The sequence below is a fragment of the Lithobates pipiens genome, unplaced genomic scaffold, assembly GCF_037356315.1.
Source record: "Lithobates pipiens isolate NorthernLeopardFrog02 unplaced genomic scaffold, aLitPip1_a1.2 Scaffold_1, whole genome shotgun sequence".
In the NCBI taxonomy this organism is placed as follows: domain Eukaryota; kingdom Metazoa; phylum Chordata; class Amphibia; order Anura; family Ranidae; genus Lithobates; species Lithobates pipiens.
In genome coordinates this window covers 241,876,310-241,899,588 of record NW_027507685.1, presented here as the reverse complement: position 1 = coordinate 241,899,588, position 23,279 = coordinate 241,876,310, and the positions used below count along the sequence as shown (strand labels likewise).

Below are 23,279 nucleotides of genomic sequence, written 5' to 3'. Positions count from 1 at the left end.
CAGTTGTCAATTAAAAAAGATATATAAACAAGGAATATTGGTACATAAATGTAGTAGTCATAGTACACGGGCATCATACTACCCAACTAGTTTCACGAGATCCAGCTCGCTCTTCAGGGGTGGATGTGTGTAATAATGTACCACTGAGCTTAACCATGGCTCCAGGTGGGTGACCTCAAGACGGCGGCAGCAGGTGCCTCTCCAGGGAGCTGAGGGGGTGGAGTCAGATGGGACCCCACCAGGGGCCAAACAGAGAGCAGGCATGGTATAGGTGTAGTGATATATTCGTAGAGACCTCGCTAGTCCATAAAAAGTATAGGCTGAGTATGGTGAATATAAGTATAAAAGTAATGAGACACAGCAGACAATCTCCACAGCTGTGTGTGTCCACAGTGGTGGCGTTTGATGGCACAGTGGCGGCAACTGATGTTTTATTTATTTTTTCAGAATTTTTCAGTTTGTTTGCACCCCCCCCCAAAAATTTTGAGCACCAGCCGCCACTGCCCTTGTGCATATGTAAACGGCGTTTGCACCACACATGTGCGGTATCACCACAAACGTTATAGCGAAAGCAATAATTCTAGCATTAGACCTCCTCTGTAACACCAAACTGTTTTTTAAGGCTCCGCCTATGCAGGGGCGTACTAAGTGGGGGGGCGGGGGGGCGTGCCGCCCCGGGTGCCACACACTGGGGGGGTGTCAGGCCAGCTCCCCCCCCTCCCCTCTCCGCAACTGAAGTGTCAGACAGCGCCGTGAGGAGCCCGAGGCACTGGCAGTGGGCGGCATTGCGGGGGGGATGCGAGCAGCACCCGAGTGGAGTGACATCTGCCGGCTCAGTGATCCGTTCTGATCAGTCTCGGGCAGCGGCTGTCACTCACAGCCGAGCAGAGTGAAGCCGCCTCCCCCTCCTCCATGCACAGCACTGTGTAGACAAGGAGGGGGAGGCGGCTTCACTCTGCTCGGCTGTGAGTGACAGCCGCTGCCCGAGACTGATCTCAACGGCGCGATGTGAGTCACGTGACTACAGAGAGAAGGGGATTATTGCGCCGGGTCCCGGATCACTGAGCCGCCAGGTCACACTCCACTCGGGTGCTGCTCGCACCTCCCCCCTGCAATGCTGCTGCCTTGGGCTCCAGGTACACTAGGGGCTCTTTACTGTGGTGGGTCCTGCACTGTAGGGGGGGTCCTGCACTGTAGGGGGTCTGCAGGGGGGGTCCTGCACTGTAGGGGGGGTCCTGCACTGTAGGGGGGTTCTTTACTGTGGTGGGTCCTGCACTGTAGGGGGTCTGCACTGTAGGGGGGGTCTGCACTGTAGAAGGGGTCCTGCACTGTAGAAGGGGTCCTGCACTGTAGAAGGGGTCCTGCACTGTAGAAGGGGTCCTGCACTGTAGAAGGGGTCATGCACTATAGGGGTCCTACACTGTAGGGGTCCTGCACTGTAGGGGGGGTCCTGCACTGTAGAAGGGGTCCTGCACTGTAGGGGGGTCTGCACTGTAGAAGGGGTCCTGCACTGTAGAAGGGGTCCTGCACTGTAGAAGGGGTCCTGCACTGTAGAAGGGGTCCTGCACTGTAGAAGGGTTCCTGCACTGTAGGGAGGTCCTGCACTGTAGAAGGGGTCCTGCACTGTAGGGGGGGGGTCTGTACTGTAGGGGAAGATTCTGCACTGTAGGGGGGTCTGTACTGTAGGTGAGGATTCTGTACTGTAGGGGGGTCTGCGCTGTAGGGGGGTGGGTCTGTACTGTAGGAGGGTCTGCACTATAGGGTGGAGGGGTCTGTACTGTAGGAGGGTCTGCACTGTAGGGGAGGATTCTGTACTGTAGGGGGGTCTACACTGTAGATGGGGGTCTGTATGGTAGGGAGGGAGGTCTGCACTGTAGGGGATCTGTGTAACATGCAGAGGGTCCAGAGCTGTGAGGGGCTGTGTAATGTAAAGGGGTGCAGGGTGCTGTGTAATGTAAAGGGGTCCAGAGGTACAAGGGCTGTGTAATGTAAAGGGGTCCAGAGGTTCAGGGTGCTGTGTAATGTAAAGGGATCCATGGGTACAAGGGCTGTGTAATGTAAAGGGGTCAGGAGGTTCAGGGTGCTATGTTATGTAAAGGGGTCCAGAGGTACAAGAGCTGTGTAATGTAAAGGGGTCCAGAGGTGCAGGCTGCTGTGTAATGTAAAGAGGTCCTTAGGCGCAAGGTCCTGTGTAATGTAAAGGGGTCCAGAGGTGCAGGGCGCTGTGTAATGTAAAGGGGTCAGGGGGTTCAGGGTGCTATGTTATGTAAAGGGGTCCAGTGGTACAAGAGCTGTGTAATGTAAAGGGGTCCAGAGGTGCAGGCTGCTGTGTAATGTAAAGGGCTCCAGAGGTGCAGGGGGCTGTGTAATGTAAAGAGGTCCTTAGGTGCAAGGTCCTGTGTAATGTAAAGGGGTCCAGAGGTGCAGGGTGCTGTGTAATTTAAAGGGGTCCAGAGGTGCAGTTGTGGAGAGGGGGGGTACACAGTAGTGACAAAAAGATATTGAAGGATGCAGAGGTATGCAGGGGACACAGTGGGTGTTTTTACATTTTATGGTGCGGGGGGGGGGGGGGGGGGGTGCCAGATATAGGATCCGCCCCGGGTGCCAAATGCTCTAGGTACGCCCCTGCGCCTATGGAGATTTTTAGGCATCGAAGTTTGGCACCATTTCACGAGTGTGCACAATTTTAAAGCGTGACATGTTAGGTATCTATTTACTTGGCATAACATCATCTTTTTATACTTTACAAAAAAATAAGCTACATAGTGTGTTTTTTTTGCATTCAAATTTATTAAAGTGTATTTATTCCCAAATTGCAACGACTGCCATTATATTCTCTAGTGTCTCTGCTGTTTGGAGGTTCTAAGTAATTTTCTAGCAACAAAAAATATGATTTTTACATGTAAAGGCTAGAATTGGTCTTGGACTGTAAAACCGGAATTCAGCGTTAAAACGGCAAGTGAAAGGAGGTCACTGCTCCCAATTTGGTACCCATGGGGGTGTGTGTCCCCAAACTCAGGCTGTCTGCATTTGAGGACACAGTGGTGTATATGCCTTAGTACATTCGTGTGAATGAGGCCTTCGCACGGCAACAAGGTTTTTCAGAAAATGAAAGCAGGGACATCCTCTCTCTGCTTCTCAGATGGTAGGTCGCCTTTAAGAATCAGCTCTAAACAAGTGAAATTAATTATAACTGCTAATGGCATCTGGAAACATTTACAAGTCAGCAAGGCTGATTAGCTAAAGGAAGCGAGTATAGCTTCACTTCAATAACTCAATCATGCGAAAAGCAAATTCCTGTTTATTTATTTCATCTGCATGATTGGGTATTCAGAGTGAACACAGCTACAATTTATAGCGTGCATAAAAGCCTCTCACGTGCCATGTGGCAGCCACTTCTCCCCCATCACAATTCCATACGACTTACCTTCCTACTGATAGACTGCGAAGAGCCTGCAATTGATGTAGATGAGTCCGACATTCTATTCCCGATGCACACGTTCCTGAAAAGTGGGTGCAAGTGTAGATGGGTGTAGATGGGTGCTGCATGGACCACCAGCTGGAACCAAAGATCATCAAAATGAGAAAATGTCACCAGCACACCACCGAGCTGGTCTTGCATGTAGAAAGGGCATCTACATCAGGCAGTAGCGCAATCAAGACTCTTGTGGATTGAACGCTATGAGGATAACTGGTTGAGAAAAATCGAAGTATAATCGAAATGTAGTGATACTGAACACCAGTGGCGGCTGGTGCTCAAAGCAAACTTAAACTTAAAAAGCAAACTTAAAAATTCTGAAAAAAACCCATCAATTTCAGCCTCACTGTGCCCATCATATGCAGTCACTGTGCCCTATAAAATGCAGCCACTGTGCCATCAATTGCAGCCTCTGTGCCCATCATATGCAGCCTGTGCCCATTATATGCAGCCTGTGCCTGTCATATGCAGCTTCTGCCCATCTTATGCAGCCTGTGCCCAACATATGCAGCCTCTGTGCCCATCAAATGCAGCTTCTGCCCATCCTTTGCAGCCTGTGTCTGTCATATGCAGCCTATGTCCATCATATGCAGCCACTGTGACTCTCCCCCGCCATCAGACCGGCCCTTACCCCATCCGGGTGATGGCAACGAGCTGGGGGATGGGCAGGCAACAGCTCCTGCATCCCGTGCGTCGTCTCCTCCTCCATTCCGGGCTGTTGGGTCCTAGTCTCCTCCTGTGTCAGAGAAGTCTGATCCTACAGCTTCCTCCCGTGAGGGTGTCTCTTCCGCCAAAGCGTCGGGCATCCAATAGGATGCCCGGCGCTTTAGCAAATCAGGAAACAGGTCTCACTGATCTGCCTCCTGATTGGCGGGGAGGCACTCTGGTGTAAAAATAGAGAAAATTATTTTGCTATGGTCACACAACAGGGTGGGATCAGGGCACGCTCTCTGCTCCCCGAGCCCACCCTTTTTTTAAGCCTATTAGAGCCTCAATCAGGTGCTTCAAAATAAAAAAAAATCCCTCCGCCCACGCTGCCATAGGAGTCCATGCGTCTGGCGTCCTGAAAGGGGCCAGGTGCATGGATCGGGAGGCAAGGGCAGGGACTAGGGGGGCGGTGCCTGTGCGCCCACAATGCATGGGCCACCCCTGCTGAACACTAATAATTTTATTGAAGTATTTATTCTTAACTCGAAAAACGACCTTCTATTGCTCTCAGCCTCTTCAAAATTACTTTTTGTTAGAAGGTGGCTACATTCTTTCGCCATAGTCCTATTGGGGGTTATTTACTAAAACAGCATGGAGCAAATTCTGGTAAAGCTCTGCATAGAAACCAATCAGCTTCCACAATTGCATGTCACGCTTTTCACATATTTATTTGTAACCAATGTTGAAAACCATTTATCATTTTCCTTCCACTTCACAATTATGTGCCATTTTGTGTTGGTCTATCACATAAAATCCCAATAAAATACAGTTACGTTTTTGGTTGTAACATGACAAAATGTGGAAGATTTCAAGGGATACTTGAATGAATACTTTTCAAAGGCACTGTATGGATTATTTTTGGATATTGTTTAGTATCACTTTAAATCTTCAAATACACAAGAAATGTATTGTACATGCAAAAGTTTTCTGCTTCTCACAAACAAAAGATTTCCAAGCACACTTATCAGCCAGCCAACAACCAATTTGACCCTGTCTTACAGTTGTAGCAAGGTCCCAGGCCTCCTTTGGTCTAATGAGAACCTCCAGGGCCAGGGATAGCCGACATTCTTCTATATGTTGTAAGTTGTACGGCATGGTGGGTGTACAGTAGTTAAAGTTATTGGGCACCAGACACTTCTTGAATGCAAAAAAAAGTTTATTTCTCTTAAACTTTTTGCGGGAGAGAGGGTTGGGGCCAGGACCAGCCTTAAGTAGTTGGAAGTTCAATTGGCAGATGCCGAGACTCCAATAGGAGGATAGCCATGCAGGGAAAGGCATCCAGCAAGACACCACATCTGCATTTGTAGGAATGCTGTCTCCTATGGCAACAGTCTTTAACAGTTCCTAACAGAAAGCGTAACAGTTCTTTCACTTCCACTACAATCACTTCTTGTAGTTCTTCAGCCCACTGAGCTCCCAGTCTCTCTCTCTCTCTCTAGAATAGATGATTCACTGCCACTGATTCCCTTGAGCTCCTCCAATCTTCACGTGGTATCTTCCTCAAGCGTCACCCCCACCTCTCTGCATGGTCCCTAGCTTGACACTCAAGATACTTCTCAATCTTCACCCCACTGGCTTGCTCAGTCCCTGGCTTGACGCAGAAGGCAGCTCTGCAAGCGTCACCTCTGCTGGCTCGGTCCCTGGTTTGATACCCACTGAAGTTTCCAGATTCTTCACCGTTCCCGGTTGGTAAGAATGCTGCTTCAGTACTTGCTTCAGCTACTCACTGTGGTCCCTAGTAATAAGGTGGTTGGACCCTTAGTTGGGTGACAGCTTCCCCTCTACCTCCGACCACGACAGTTTCTTTGGCCAGCAGAATTGTCTCTTCTGGTTGGACTGCAAGCCGCAATCCCAACCCTGCACTGCTCTCTTGCTTCTGGATAGGACCTCAGACAGCCTAGCAGCCAGATGTGCCCGGGATAGGCCCAATCTCTGGCCTAGCAGCCCTGGCAATACAACACACATCCACCCAGGCAGCTGTCCAAGTGGCACAGGATACAGATCACCTGACTCCACCCAAATATATAGGTTCTCCCAACAGGCTAAGGGGTTCAAATATATATAAAAGTAAACAAAAATACATTTTTTAAAGTGCCTCTATAGAAAAAGTGGCAAAACCCACCGTTTTATCCTCTAGGGCCTCTGCTAATATACATACAGTGGATATAAAAAGTCCACACATCTCCGATACAATGTCAGGTTTCTGTGATGTAAAAAGAATTAAACAAAGATAAATCATTTCAGAACTTTTTCCCCCTTTAGCCTAGGATCACATTGGTGCGAATTGGCATGCGATTTAACATGTCAAATCACACGCCGAATTTGCAGCTATTGCCAGCAATGGTATCATCCGAATTGGTGCGACGCCGACTTTGCAGAACTGCACCAATTCCCAAAAGTAATTTCTGTACTACTTTTGGTGACTTCGGGGTACAATTTGCATAGACATTTGTGCAGGAACCCACACAGATGTCTGTGAAATTGCCCCCCACGAAGTTGGACTGACATGCCGTTCAGTTGAACTTGTACAATTTCAATCCCACGGTCAGTGTGAACCTGGGCTAAATGTGACCTAAAAAAACTGTACAACTCAATTGAACAAACTGAAATCTTTTAGGTGGAGAGAAGTACAAATAAGGTTGCATAAGTGTGCACACCCTAAACTAATATTTTGTTGAAGCCCATTTTTATTTTATTACAGCACTCTGTCTTTTTGGGTATGAGTCTATCAGCATGGCACATCTTGACTTGGCAATATTTTCCCGCTCTTCTTTGCAAAAACACTCCAAATCTGTCAGAATGCGAGGGCATCTCCTGTGCACAGCCCTCTTCAGATCACCCCGCAGATTTTCAATGGGATTCAGGTCTGGGCCACTCCAAAACTTTAATCTTTTTCTGGTGAAGCCATTCCTTTGTTGATTTGTATGTATGCTTTGGGTCGTTGTCATGCTGAAAGATGATAAAAGCAGAAACGGTCAAAAAGAGATAGGATGAAGGGACATGGAGGGGTAAGGGCGGAAGGGTCTGACTGATAACTTTTAACAATGGGATCCCTCTGATGCTTTGGAAGCTCTCTACGGACCATGGCTTTTGCTGTAGGATGCGACTAAGAAAACGTCAGGAAAGACCTACTAGAACAGCTAAACTTTATTTGGGGTTAATCAGAGGCACTTTAAATGATGGCAGGTGTGTACTGACTCCTATTTAACCACTAGCTGACCTGCCGCTGTCATACTGTGGCAGGTTGGCTCTCCCGGGCAAATGGACGTAGCTGTACATCGGCCCTTTAAATAGTCTTAGTAGGCGTGCGCACCCGCCACGTGACGCAGGAGATCACCACCATTACTAGCAAAAAGAGGAAAAAAGCTATCCCCTATTTTGTAGACGCTACAATTTGTGAGCAAACCAATCAATATATGCTTATTGTGATATTTGTTACCAAAGATATGTAGACTACATTTTGGCCTAAAACTGATGAATACAGGAAAGCATTATTTGTGGATATTATAGCATTTTTTTAAATTGTTGTTTAATCACCTCCCTAATGTTAACCCCTTCCCTGCCAGTAACATTTACACAGTAATCAGTGGCTATTTTTAGCTCTGATCGCTGTATAAAAGACATTGGTCCCAAAAATTTCTAAAAAGTGTCCAATCTGTCTGCCGCAATCCCATTAAAAAAAAAAAAGAAAAATGCATTTGCAGATCACAGCCATTACTAGCAAAAAAAAAAAAAGAACTAAAATTAAAAATAAAGAAAAAAAAGCTATCCCCTATGTTGTAGACCCTATAACTTGTGCGCAAACCAATCAATATAATCAATCAATATATCAATCAATATCGCTTATTGCGATTGTTTTTACCAAAAATATTACATGTGGGCCTAAACTGACGAATACATGAAAACATTATTTGTGCATATTATAGCAAAAAGTAAAGAATATTGTTTTTTTTTTTTTTTTTTTAATTGTTGCTTTTTTTTGTTTATAGCACAAACAATAAAAATCACAGAGGTGATTAAATACCACCAAAAGAAAGCTCTGTTTGTGGGGGGGGGGTTGGGGGGAAAGACGTCAATTATGCTTGGGTACAGCGTTGTAATTGTCAGTTAAAACGACGCAGTTCTGAATGGCAAAAAATGTCCTGGTCATTAAGGGGGTAAATCCTTCTGGAGCTGAAGTGGTTAAATGGTGATGTTGGGGGGGGGGGGGGGGGGTTCTAAGAAATTTTCTAGTAAAAAAATAAATAAAAAAATACAAGTGTCAGAAAAAGGTCTGTTCTTTAACAAAGACTGTCCCCGCTGGTTTCTCACATCCCTCGAGTTCCCAATCCCTCTGTTGGATGTACATTTTATTTACAGAGACATTAGCAGAAGGATTACATTTGCAGTCAAGTGGCGCCACGGTTTGCATTTCCAAGTGCAGCTGTGACTGTAATGCAAATATAGCAATCCACCTGTTACTTGATATGAGGGAATGTGACACTTCTCGGTATATGAACCGTGTTCCCCATGCAAAGAAGGACACTTTTAATAAAGAGGAGGGCAGACACTTCATGTGGTTGATGGCTCAGTGTCAGCTGTCCTTAAACCCCCCACCAACACACAATTTGGATGGGGAACCAATTTAGAGGTTGCCAATGTTATTACTATGTCAGTTCTGACCTACTGAACACATGCTGCCTGGAGTCTACAGCCAGAAGGGGAAGCCTGCATGTAAATATACTGCCACCTTCAGGCTGCAGTGCCACATATTTAACCACTTCAATACCGGGCACTTCCACCCCCTCCCTGCCCAGGCCAATTTTCAGCGCTGTGACACTTTGGATGACAATTGCACGGTCATGCAGCATTGTACCCAAATTACATTTTTATCATACAAATTGAGCTTTCTTTTGGTGGTATTTAAGCACCACTGCATTTTTTATTTTTTTTTTGCAAAAATTTTTTTTTAGCCACTTTCCACCCGGCCTATAGCAAAATGGATGGCTGGGCACTGGTTCCGTTAATCTGACTGCCATGGGAAGTCTTTTAGGCTAAAGAGCCAGCGCGCAGCGATCGGTGGTGTGTCAGTCTGACACACACTACAACACAGATCTCTTTATTTCCCTGCAAAGGTAAAAGCATAACGGGCTACGATACATCCCATTATGTGTCACTTACCGGACACCAAAGCCTGCGATGTCAACGCTGCCCCCGCGAGCAGGGAGCGTCCATCTTCGCCCCTCTTCCTTCCGGGGCCACGAACACCGGCTCAGTGACTGGCTGGAGTCGCGGGAGCCGCCAGTCACAGCATGACCCCAATTAGAAAGGGCGGATGCGCCATAGTAATCGGCGCTTGTCATTTTAGTAAATCTCTCCTAAACCGTGGAGGTTTAGGAGATATTTCCAGCACCTACAGGTAAGCCTTAGCTGTAGGTAAAAGTAGTTGTACAGAATGTGCAACCACTTTAAAGGGGTTGTAAAAGGTAAACGTTTTTCATTCTTTGCATTAAGGTGAAAAAACATCTGACACTGCCAGCACCCCCAGCCCCCCCGTTTTACTTACCTGACCCCTCAAAAGTCCCACGCTCGCCCCCGATGTCCTCTTCGCCACTATTGGCTAGAGTGGATGGATTGAAAGCAACGCAGCCATTGGCTCGCGCTGCTATCAATCATATCCAATGACGTGGTGTGCTGGGGGGCGGGGCCGTAGCTGCTCACTGTACGGAAGTTGTGGAGTCCTTGCGGGAGGGAGCCGAGACAGCCGCCGAGGGACCCCAGAGGAGCAGGTTTGGTGCCACTCTGTGCAAAACGAGCTGCACAGTGGAGGCAAGTAGAACACGTTTGTTATTTAAGTGGTTAAAGTGCCGCTTCATCGCAGGCATGCAAGAGCAGTGTGACTGGGGCGATGTCATCCCAGAACGAGAGGGGATCCGTGCATGCTGTCATTTTACTATACGGCGGGCAGGAGGCAGTTACAATGGGTTTTAAACCCTCACATATACTCAGCCAAGCGACTAGCCTCAGGTGATACAGAGATTAAACAATCCCCCCTACATAATTTGTACTTATCTATCTGCAGCCCCATCTTCTCTACAGCCAAAGTGCAGACTTTATACAGCTTGCCTGAGCTTTCAGAAATCAGCTGACGTATACTCTGCAGAGTTCAAAGATGAGAGCTCTCCTTTTACAGCACACAGGACCAGAGCTGAGGCTGTCAATCACAGGCTGTATGCTGGAGCTCCCTCCCGTCACCTTTTTTCGCTTGGTGTCAGGAGAACTTGTCAGAAGTGATTAGTGAGGATAGCAGAGGAAGGAGGCAGTAGATAGAAATGACACTTTGTGATCTGGACTGTGACAAGTAAACACTACAGAGCAATATGCATAGTTCATATTTCATATCTGAGCTTTATAACCATTTTAAAGAGTCCCCATCATCACCTTAATTAAATGCAGGTAAAAGCACAGAAAATTCAGGTATTTCTTTATGCTTACTAGCAGTGCTTTTACTTTCCATGTTTTTTTTAATGTAGCTACCAGGGAAAGAGCAAAGGGGAATACTATAGAGTGCCCCAAATTTCAGCACGGAGTCTGCTGGGGTTGCTAACAAGAAGGCAGCACCCGGCAGCAGTCTCAGGGAGGTCTACACAAGAGGGGCTTTTACAAGTATACATGCATGCAAAAATAAAAGATACATATTGGTTATGGGAAAATATTTGTTGAAATAAATGGTATGATGACAGGGTCTCCCTAATGCTACAACTGTCCAATACAGTACAGGTACAACATTAGCCCTTTTGCTGCCGGGTCGATACGTCATACGGACCTGACAGCGGGGTGGTTTTACACATATTCTACTGGGATTGTGTGTATATATCCGACAAGCAGACTCCTGCCAGTCACATGGTAGCAGTATGACTGCTGCGTGCCCGATTGCTTCGACACCCACCCAGTAACGCACCCCCCGCCATATATCCCGGGCTCCTCTTTCCCATCTGTGGGCCCGGGCCAGCATAGGAGGAGGGAGCTAAGTGGAAACACATCGGCTCTCCTCTCCTTGTTAGTGACCCATAAGGATTTCTAATCTTTGGAATGTTCCAGTGAGCACTGTTGGGGCCATAACACGGAAGTGGAAAGAACATGATTTCACCATAAACCGGCCATGACCAGGTGCTCCTCAAGATTTTCATAGAGAAATTAAAAGAATTATCAGAAGAGTTGTCAAAGAGCCAAGGACCACTTCTGGAGAGCTTTAGAAAGACCTGGAATGTCTTGTTTTTCAAAGAAAACAATACGTAATGCACTCAACCGCTATGGCCTGTATGCACGCTCACCACGCAAGACTCCATTGATGAAGAAAAAGCATGTTGAAGTTGTTGAAGCTTGCTCAAAGTTTGTTGCACATTTAGATGAGCCTGTGAAATACTGGGAGAAGATAGTCTGGTCAGATGAGACCAAAACTGAACTCTTTTGATGCCATGATACACACCATGACAAATGGCACATCACACCAAAAACAACCCCACACCGACAGTGAAGGTTGGAGGTGGATACATCATGGTGTAGGCGCGTCTGTTTTTCAGAATACGGTACTGGCAAACTTCATGTCATTGAAGGAAGGAGGAATGGAAAAACATACCAAGACATTCTTGATAAAAATCTGCTGCCATCTACCAGGATGATGAAGAAAAGGGGGGTGGACATTGGAAACTCTCAATTGGTTTCAAAGAAAGAAAATAAAGCTGCTAGAATGGCCCAGCCAATCACCTCACTTGTATCCAATAGAAAAATATATGAAAGAACTAAAGATCAAAGTTCATAAAAGAAAAGGACCAAGGAACCTTCAAGATTTGAAGACTGTGGATAATGGGCCAAAATGACACCTGAGCAACGTATGCAAATAGATTTTGTACAAAGTATTAAATATGGTAAATTTCAGTTAGCGTGTTCAATATTTATGCATTCCATTTCATTACACAACTTAATTTGTTTTGGCGTCTTGTTAGTATCGTTTGCATGGGTCGTTACCAACGTGGTGAAAATTTCATGTCAAAATAACACCTGCCTTTACACGCACATGAACTTTAATGGCATCTCAGTCTTAGTCCGTAGGGTTCAATATTGAGTTGGCCGACCCTTTGTAGCTATAACATCTTCAACTCTTCTGGGAAGGCTGTCCACAAGGTTTAGGAGTGTGTCTATGGGAATGTGTGACCATTCTTCCAGAAGCGCATGCGAGGTCAGGCACTGATGTTGGACAATAAGGTCTGGCTCACAGTCTCTGCTCCAATTCATCCCAAAGGTGTAATTTCAGGTTGAGCTCAGGGCTCTGTGCAGGCCAGTCAAGTTCGTCCACCCCAAGTTTCTTTATGGACCTTGCTTTGTGCACTGGTCCAAATCCTTTGGTAGAGGGGGGGATTATGGTGTGGGGGTTGTTTTTCAGGGGTTGGGCTTGGCCCCTTTGTTCCAGTGAAGGGATTGCTTAAGGTGTCAGCATACCAAGACATTTTGAATAATTTCATGCTCCCAACTTTGTGGAAACAGTTTGGGGATGGCCTCTTCCAACATGACTGCGCACCAGTGCATAAAGCGAGGTCCTTAAAAAAAAAAAAAAAATAAATAAAAAAAATATGGATGAGCAAGTTAGGGGTGAAGGAACTTGACTGGCCTGCACAGTCCTGACTTCATCCCGATAGTACACCTTTTGGATGAATTGGAGCCGAGACTGCGCGCAAGGCCTTCTTGTCCAACAAATATGCTTCTGGCAAAATGCTCAAACATTCCCATAGAGACACTCAAACTTCATGGACAGCCTTCCCAGAAGAGTTGACTCAATATTGAACACTATGGACAAAGACTGGGATGCCATTAAAGTTCATTTGCATGTAAAGACAGGTGTCCCAATACTTTTGGTAATATAGTGTATATTTACCTAGAAAATGGTGATGTGTTCAATACTTATTTTACCTGCTGTATGCATTTGTACTATTTCTGTGCAAAAAAACATGGTGGGGGGCTGTAAAGTTTGGGAGGTTCTGCCAATCACAGCCTGTATCTATTGTTTGTATGTGCTTAGAATTAGAGAGGTGACGCCTCCATCTACATGCAATATCCCACCCCCATAGTGTAGAGCTGTTTAGGGGTATGGAGGAGGAAGCCGGGAGTGGGCTGTCATTTATACAGAGTGTATATGTCCACATGTGTGACTTTATAGTCACATGGGCTGGACAGATAAGAACAGGGAGGAAACAGCTTAGATGGGGGAACTAAAACTGGAGCATGCTCAGTAGATGTGGCAACAGTTCGGCTACACAATGTTAGACTGCAGCGGAGACACATACAAGGAGGGAGCCACAGAACAGCAGGATCACCCAGGTTTTGTAGGATACAGAAAACTATAATAAAACTAATCTCATAGTGACTGAGTATGAACAGCATGTACGGACAGTTTTTAATGATGTGGGTTTAATGACACTAAGCAAAAAAGGATAAGCTCTGCAGGCAATATAAAAATGTATTTATTTGTTACCCATGACCTAATAATGTACAAAGTTGATGCATACATTTTACAAAACATAAAAATATATACAAATTCAAAATGCCCATTTGATACAAAACACATTCTATACAAGTGACAATAAAAAAGGGCAAGATTCTTTACAGTGACAACTAGCCAACCACAAATTAAAACGGAACTCTGGAAGCGGTTGCCAAAATAAAGGGCAGGCTGGGGGGGGTTAGCCGTTTCCTGTTGTCCCATTACAACTGATCTTTCCCAATTACTGACTTCCCATGTCTTGTTTTATACGGCGTCTGTGTGGAGGTGGCCACCTTGGTAGAGGCAGGGCTTTGCTTCCTCATGTCAGAGCCTTCAGCAAGGAGAAGAGTGAGCACCACAGTAGTGACATCATCAAATCTCACTCCAGATCTCCTGAGACTAGAAGTCAGAGGAAGCAGTGCCTTAGATCAGTGGTTCTCAACCATTCTAGTGCCGTGACCCCTTAATAAAAATTTCCCAAGTTGTGGGGACCCCCAACAGCAAAATTATTTTCGTAGCGTGGGTTGTCAGCACCCAAGGCAAGACAAGTAATTTGCACCCCTAACCCACGGATATTTAACGCTCCCCGAGTCCCTTCCACTCGTACAGTATTAAAACCCCTTATGGTACATTTTAGGATGTACCACTCTCTTTGTTCTCCTTTCTTCCCCTTTTATTTCTCTCTATCCTTATTTTTTATTTTTTCCCCATCCCACTCTCTAGCCGTTTTACTTGTTCTTTTTATTCTTTCGCTCCCTTTTCTTTGTTCCTTCCCCTCTTTTCCTCTCCCTTCCAATGTATTCTCCATTATTTTTATTCCTTCTCTTACTCCTTGGTGGGGGGGGGGGGCAGCTGACATTTCTCACCAGTCAGCTGACCTCTAGTCTTTGCCCCCCAGCCATGCCATGAACTGAATGGGTGGCTGCGAAGAGGCTGAGTGGGGCGGCCGCCGGCTCTGGGACAACCCTGCTGAACGGCCGCAAAAAAAGGCTAGGAGAGCGGTGCGGGCTTCAGGAACATCCCAGGATTTGGTGACCCCTGGCAAACCATCATTCGACCCCCAGGTTGAGAACCACTGTCTTAGATGATCCTATACTGCAGATATCCAGCTTTGAGGCTATAGGCACACCAACATACCAGAAAGTGCAATTTTTCAGGAAGAATTTGAGACCAAAAAAAAAAAAAAAGGTAGATGTTGAAGGTACTGCTTTAGACACAATGAACCTATATTAACATTCTCTACAGCATAGCAACTTTCCACTTTATGAGCCCTCATTAAACGTTTGGGACATAACAGTATAAAACATGGAGGCCGATTAAGGTGCATCTCCAGTTTTGGATGGTATTGAGCAATGTTTAGGAGCCAGGCAGGACCCCTTCATCAGGTATGCGATAGGTCACATTCCTGACAAAAGGGCCCTGCCTGACCGACCACGTGCCCCACAAAGGGGCCCTGCCTGGCCGACCACGTGCCCCACAAAGGGGCCCTGCCTGGCCGACCACGTGCCCCACAAAGGGGCCCTGCCTGGCCGACCACGTGCCCCACAAAGGGGCCCTGGGTTGCTCCTAAACATTGCACTTAATGCTTTGTGATGTTATTTTTCTGCATTAAAAACTTTGGATGACATTTGACGATGCCGTTGAAATATGTGCGCTGATCTGTCCAGTTTCCAGCCGGTAGTTGGTTGCTGCAGCACCTGTTACTATTGAGCCCATTTCAGGGAATATGTGCAATGGTAATATTGACAATCCAATAGAAGGCCTTTGCATGACAATCTTTTGAACCTGCCAGCAGCAAGGGGTTTAGGTTACTTTGGTTTTACCATCTACACACTTGGAGCCAAAACCGTTTTTTTTTTCAGCAGCGTTTACACAGCTTCCACCAAATTGCTTCACAAGACGGCTCAGTATTTTTTCAGTGAAAATAAGGTCTTGGTTTCCTTAGGATTACTTAATTTGTACATTGTGTAGCCCTAGGACTGAATATCCCTACATAGTAAAATGATTTGATGCAAAATCAAATTGTTCCCTAAATAAAGAAAATTCACCAAGAGCCTGCTAAAAAAGGCACTTTGCCCGACGCATTTCATCAAGGTGATCACATTTCAGGAAAGGTCAGGTTTTCCATCTAAAACGTTCATGTACGTCAAGCAGCTACTCTACATTCATTCTAGTGTGCAAATATCCAGCTGAAGAGTAATTTAGCTACATTGTAAACTTTAACTAAAATTATATATATATATATATCTTTTTATGATTTTTATATATTTAGATTCTGATCTAATAGACCAAAAGCTAAAACCTGTGTAGGAGGAACAAACATCTGTCGCTGGGTAAAATGAGGTGGTCAGATGAAAATTGTAGCACACGGCTTCCAAGGGCAGAGAAACGTCTTCTGTGGCATCCAATTAATGTCTGCAAAGATTTAAGAAAGGATTAAATCCCATCAGTAAATTAAATCAGAACGAGAATGTAAAAGATACAGACTGGAATAGACTGGAAACAACAAAGAAGAAGCCTAAAAAACAGTCACTTTCTTTTTGGAATGTAAAGCCCCATACACACTATCAGTTTTTCTGCTGAGTTTTTCCTTCAGGTTTACCAAAACCCTGTAGTAGAAAGGCCTGCATGATTACATACACATTGAAACTCCTAAGGTTTGACCTCCTATTATATGGTTTTGGTAAATCTGAAGGAAAAAGTCATCAGAAAAACTGATAGTGTGTATGGGGCTTAAGACAACAGAAGTAAAAGGAGGTCAAGAACTTCAATGAGATCAAAGACCACGGGGATAAAGGAGGTTGGCTAAAAATGGAAAGAATGGTGCCGACATGAATAAATGAACAACATATAAATAAATTACTTTTTAAAGCTGAAGTTCTTCCATAGGTCGCTGATCGTGGATTGCAGGCCTGGCTTATTCTCATTGTTTCTTGCAGCTCTTGCAGACACTCTGCTGCTCAGTCCACTCGCTTTTGCTGGTGCCATTGGTTTCAATTTCGTCACAGATCGAGAATCGAAGCTCTTTGATTTAAGCAGTCCAGACACCTGAAATCCAGTAAGAAGAGAGTTAAAAACAAAATACTGACACAAACCTGCCCCAAGCTTCTCAGACAGTTTCTCTCTCTCTCTAGGTATGGTGGAGGAAAGATCTGATGACCTCATACAACGCACATCAAATATTTTCATCAGAAATGCTAGACACAAATTCCTAATTGTAACTTTAACCACTTAGGCCTGATTCACACCTACGCATTTTTTGTGCTTTTTGCAAATTTGCACTACAGAACGTGTTTCATAGAAAACCATGTTAAACGGATTGTATTGCATTGCAAATCTGAAAAATGAAAAAAAGCACAAAAAGTGCATAAGTGTCAATCCAGGCTTGAAGGGGTTGTAAAGGCAAATGTTTTTTCACCTTAATGCATTCTATGCATTAAGGTGAAAAAACATCTCACAGTGCTGGCGTCCCCAGTCCCCCCGTTTTACTTACCTGACCCCTCGAAAGTCCGGCGCTCACCCCCCCCCCCCCCCCGACGTCCTCTTCGCCGCTCAGCCTGGCGCTGCTGTCAATCACATCCAATAACGTGGCGCAATGGGGGGCGGGGCCGTGCGATACAACGAGCGGCTATAGCCGCCGGCTGCATCACAGGAGCGTGCCCGCGGGTGCTACTCATCACGCGAGGGAGCTTGCATGAACGTGAGAAGTACCTTGCGGGAGGAAGCAGAATCAGCCGCCATTGGGACCCCAGAAGAGCAGGTTCGGGGCCACTCTGTGCAAAATAAGCTGCACAGTGGAGGCAAGTATAACATGTTTTTTATTTAAAAAATAAAACTTTACAATCCCTTTAAGGAGCGAGACTCTTTTTGAAATGTGTTGTTACAAGTTAAAAACTGTTTTTTTTTTGAGAAAATTACTTAGAACCCCCAAATATTATACATTTTTTTCCCCAACACCCTAGAAAATAAAATGGCAGTCGTTGCAATACTTTGTCACACCGTACTTGAGCAGCGGTCTTACCAACGCACTTTTGTTTTGGAAAATACACTTTTTTGAATTAAAAAAATAAGACAGACAACCGTAAAGTTAGCCCTATTTTTTTTATATTGTGAAAGATAATGTTACGCGAATAAATAGATTCCCAAAATTGTGCCCGCTCGTGGAATGGCGACAAACTTTTATCCTTAAAAATCTCCATAGGCGATGTTTAAAAAAAAAAAAAAAAAAAAAAAAAAAAAAAAATCTACAGGTTGCATGTTTTAAGTTAAAGAGGAGGTCTAGGGCTAGAATTATTGCTCTCACTCCATTGATCGCAGCAATACCTCACATGTGTGGTTTGAACACAATCTTCATATGCGGGCGCTGCTCACGTGTGCGTTCACTTCTGCACGTGAACTCGGCGGGAAGGGGCACGTTGGAAAAAAAATAATAAATACATTTCTTATTTAATTTTACCTTTTATTTTTACACTGTAAACAAAAAAAGTGTCACTTTTATTCCTATTACAAGGAATGTAAACATCCCTGGTAATAGAAAAAAAGCACGACAGGACCTCTTAAATATCAGATCTGGGGTCAAAAGACCTCACATCTCATTATTTACACTAAAATGTTATAATGAAAGAAAAAAATGGGCTCTCCTCACACGGTAGTTGTCGCTGAGGAGAGGAGAGGAGAGCGGATCGCTGCAGCCTGCTGGTGATCAGCATGTATGAGCTGTTTTTTACAGCTTTTTACTCACCGATCACCAACGTAGTCTAAAACACATGTCCCTACACGTCCCCAATAAAAACACATGTCCCCCACATATGTACCAATGATTATCTGCACACATCTGTACATGATCATTTGCGTGCATATGTCCGTGATCACACAAACCAATTATTATACACTTAACGGAATTTTTTGTTTTTACCAACGACATGTAGCAGAATACATTTTGGCTTAAATTTATGACAAAATTCGATTTTATTGTGTTTCTTTTAAAATAGAAAGAAGAAAATATTGTTTTTTCCCCCAACTTTACGCATTTTTTTCACCTTATAATGCAAAAAATTAAAAAACAGAGTCGTGAATAAATACCACCAAAATAAAGCTCTATCATGTAGGTTTAGGAGATATTTCTTGGACCTACAGGTAAGCCTTAATCTAGGCTTACCTGTAGGTCAAAGTGGTTTGTAAGGGTTTACAACCACTTTAAAGCAAGAGATATAAATAAGACACTTAGATGCAAGAACATTTATCATGTCCGGTAAGGGATTTACCTTAGTTTTTGGAACAGGCCTCCTCTCTGGATATGCCGTCTGGTGTGAAGGAGAATCTTTTAAGCTGAATTCAGGAAGAGACTCCGGACTCTTGTCCATGTCCTGAAAATCAGAATTGTCATGAATACCAGGGATATAGATGTACCCCAAGACTCTGCAAAAATGTTGTACTGCTAGTCTTGTCAAACCATTTTCCAAAACGTTATTGCAAGGTAAAGACAATTTTGGAAGCAAAAACAGCATACCCCTTCCACTGCAGTATATGTACAAACACAACCAGTCCAATGCCAGCACAGGTCCTTCTACATAAAAACCACATGCAATTAATTTAATAGAAAGCAGTAGGTACAGCAAGCCCAAGCTGCGACGATTCCATCCCCAGGGGTGCATGTCCATGACAGCCTGGGCTCAGGGAAGCGAATCTACCCAGGAGACCAAAGCCATCTAGTTGACTAAAGTAATTTTTGCAGGGTACAGCTTGGATAAAAGGTGCATATTGCAGCAAAAAGCTGCATTGTTTTTTTTTTTTTTTTTTTTTACTGGGCCGCTTTTCTTTTCTGGCTCGTCCTTGTACTTTGGACTTTTGTCGACAGACTTGTGTACACAAGATTGGAAAATCCGACAGATAATGGTCAGCGGAAAGTTTATAAGCCTCCCATCCAACATTTGTCTGCGGAAAATCCGACAACTGTCCGATGGAGCGTACAAACGATTAGATTTTAGGCCAACAGCCTGTCACACAATTCCCGTTGGAAAATCCGATCGTGTGTACGAGGCTTTAAGCCTCATACACACTATTAGATTTTCTGCAGATTTTTATCTCCAGATTTACCAAAACCATATAATATGAGGTCAAACCTTAAAGTGGAAGTAAACCCTCCTATCGTTTTCAGCCAAGGAAGCTGCCATCTTGGCCTCCGTTTAATCTTTAACTGCCATGAAGCTGCACATGTGATCAGTTATGACACCAGCCATTGGATAGTTTGACATTTTGGTTGAGAGTACAATGTGACAGTTTACATTCCCGGCATGCCGGAAATGTAACTTTTTTCAAACTTAGATCGATGGGTTTACTTCTGCTTTAAGAGTTTTAATTTGTATGCAATCAGGCAGACCCTTGCACTATATGGTTTTGGTAAATCTGAAGACAAAAATCTGCAGAAAACCCCAATAGTGTGTATGGGGTCTTAGTCTGTAGGGTTCAATATTGAGTTGGCCCACCCTTTACAGCTATAACAGCTTCAACTCCTCTGGGAAGGCCGTCCACAAGGTTTAGGAGTGTGTCTATGGGGATGTTTGACCATTCTTCTAGAAATTTGTGAGGTCGGGCACTGATGTTGGACGAGAAGTCCTGGCTCACAGTCTCCGCTCATTCCAAAGGTGTTCTATCGAGTTGAGGTTAGGACTCTGTAGGTCAGTCAAGTTTCTCCACCCCAAACGCGTTCATCCATGTCTTTATGGACCTTGCGTTGCCTGACCTCACAATTGCCCTCCGGAAGAATGGTCAAACATCTGGCTGTCTTTTTCCTGAACTCCGTTAATTTCCCAGAGAAGAAACAGCGGCAAGTTGTTCATAATGCAGTGCATGGGCAAGTGTGCTGTGGAGGTGTGTTTGGGTACCTCTCAAAATAAACAGCACCATAATGGTTTGAATGGTCACTTATAATGCAAGCAGTAAGTGTAGGCAATGGGTGGCTTTGCCCTACAAATCTAAACAAAGTCATAAAATTAATAAAATGCTGCCAACACCACGCACAAACAACATTAATCTTACTTCTGAGCTGGAGTCCTCAATCTCCACCACGGCCATTTTGCTCCTCTGAGTGATGGCACAGTGGGTTGGGCTCCCGTTGGAGTTTACAGTCTGATCCATCTGAAGAGGATCTTTGTCTGACTCTACGCTGCTCTTAGTCCTCTGAAATCTTCTAAGAGACAGGATGGAGGAACATGGACTCGCAGTTTTAGGATTCCCTTTGGCCAAACTTCCTGACCAACTAAAACAGTTTCTTGGATTCCGAAGTGGAGAATCTGCATTACATTTCACGTCACAATCATCAGAATTGGGAGATGGAGTCAGCTCTCTTTTACACAGTTTTTCGCCTTCGTCAGTTGTTTCCGCTGCCTGGTTGTCCTCACAGGTCCCCGAAACATTGGTTGTGGTGTAGTCTGTTGGCTTGGAAATGTCTATAGAGGAGGGGGTGGTCACCAGCTCAGATTGGTTGCAAAAAAACCTGAGAAAAAAATGAAAGCGGTCACACATAAAGAACAGAATACTCCGAACATATGCTAGCGTGTGTGTGTATATATTATATATATATATATATATATACACACACACACACACATATATATATACACACACACACACACACACACACACTCCAAAGACATGCTGGTAGGTTAATTAGACCTGGTCTAAAAAAAAAAAAAAAATAATAATAATTGGCCTTGATATGCGCTTGTAAGCATGTCGGGACCTTACGAGGTAAAGGACCACGCAAGCCACAGATGGACTCTGGTGGCAAGAAAGTGCCTTGAGGCGATTCAGTTCGTATAGGTAGCGCTATACAAGTCACTCACACACCTATATATTATATACACACCCCAACAAATGTTTATTCCCCCCCCCCCCCCTCAAAGACCAAAAGTCAGGCCAAAGCTTTTGTGGTCATAATTCTCATTTGGGTCACAGGAATGAACTTTCCTTTTCGCACTCCTGTGACAAAATGTCACAGACCAGCTCCAGTCTCTGAGAGGATCCCAACAATGTCGGGATCTACCCAGATTCCTGACCAGCAGCTGGCTCAGCCTCTCAGAGGCTACTGCCCACTGCGCAGACTGGTGCTTCAGTGAGCGCTAGAAGGGCAGAGCATAGAGGAGTGATCAACAGTCACCACACTCTTTCAGAGCAGACCCGAGAACTGAGCGATCAACGTCAAATGGGCTTAGAGCCCACAGGGGACAGCTTGCAGAATCAGATTGATGCTGCAGCAGGCAAGTACATGTGTTTTTTTTTCACAACTGCACTTTTCCTCTTTATTTTTACAGAGTTTTGTTATATTGGTTTCGGAGAGTGCAAAAAAAAAAAAAAAAAAAAAAAAAGCTGATCCTGCCAGATATCCAGAGAGATTGTAATTTCCTGCATGAGCTGACTAGAGCTCCAAATCCAAAAGCAGTGTTATCAACTGTGCTGGGGAAATTTGATTGACAGATCACCCGTCACTGGGATTGGACGGGTGATCTGTCTCTCAAAGCCCCGGGTCCAGGAGGAGCGGCGAGGAACACATCTATTGAAATGATAGCCGTTATTGATGTGTTCCCCGCACTGCGCTCTGAACACCTGGGCGGCTCTCTTCCCCTCCGCGATCGCTGGGAGAAAGACTCCCATTCCACACAGGCTGACAGCTTGCCCCCCCCACTCCCAGGCAGCCCTCAAAATCCACTCGCAAAATGTGTGCAGGCAAGTGGATTTTTTTGAGGGCCGTGATAGACCAACACAAAGTGGCACATAATTGTGAAGTGGGAGGAAAATTATAAAATGGTTTTCACATTTTTATACAACTAAATATGTGAAAAGTGTGGGGGGCATTTGTATTTAGCCCCCCTGAGTCAATACTCTGTAGAACCTCCTTTCACTGTAATTACAGCTGCAAGTTTTCTTTTTGGGGATGTCTCTACCAGCTTTGCACATCTAGAGAGTGAAATGTTTGGCCATTCGTTTTTGCAAAATAGCTCAAGCTCTGTCAGATTGGATGGGGAGCGTCTGAACAGCAATTTTCAAGTCTTGCCACAGATTCTCAATTGGATTTAGGTCTGGACTTTGACTGGGCCATTCTAACACATGAATATGCTTTGATCTAAACCATTCCATTGTAGCTCTGGCTGTATGTTTAGGGTCGTTGTCCTGCTGGAAGGTGAACCTCTGCTCCAGTCTCAAATGTTTTGCAGACCAACAGGTTTTTTCACTTAGATTGCCCTGTATTTGACTCCATCCATCTCCCCATCAGCAGGGACAGAGAAGCTGGTCAGGGTTGAAGAAAAGCATACAAAAAGGTATGCCACTAGCCTCCATCTATAGCTGGCCATCACGGTAAGAAGCAGTGTTTATAAACAAGACCAAGGACAAATCCAAGGAAAAAAACAAGCTTAACTTACCGACCAGCCCACAGACAAATAACCTGTCTAACAGTAAGCGTTAAAAGCAGGGGTTTAGTCTGCACACGTTTGCAAATGCATGCGTAAGCCACAGAGCCTTGTCAAGGCACCCTGGTATCTGTGGTACCCAACACTAAAAGCATACTGTTAGGTTTAC

At 44.8% G+C, this 23,279-nt stretch overlaps 1 protein-coding gene across 1 annotated transcript in view; it reads right to left on the bottom strand.

The window, feature by feature from the left end:
- Positions 1–13,661: 13,661 nt before the first annotated feature.
- Positions 13,662–23,279, bottom strand: part of EXO1 (exonuclease 1) — a 36,847-nt gene continuing 27,229 nt past the window's right edge. Inside the window, exons 11-14 of the mRNA XM_077484786.1 lie at positions 20,742–21,198; positions 18,968–19,069; positions 16,567–16,751; positions 13,662–16,118 (exon numbers count right to left, since the gene is read on the bottom strand). Of these exons, the coding sequence (XP_077340912.1) occupies positions 16,112–16,118; positions 16,567–16,751; positions 18,968–19,069; positions 20,742–21,198 (751 nt within the window). The 3' untranslated portion in view covers positions 13,662–16,111. The remainder of the gene's footprint in view (positions 16,119–16,566; positions 16,752–18,967; positions 19,070–20,741; positions 21,199–23,279) is intronic.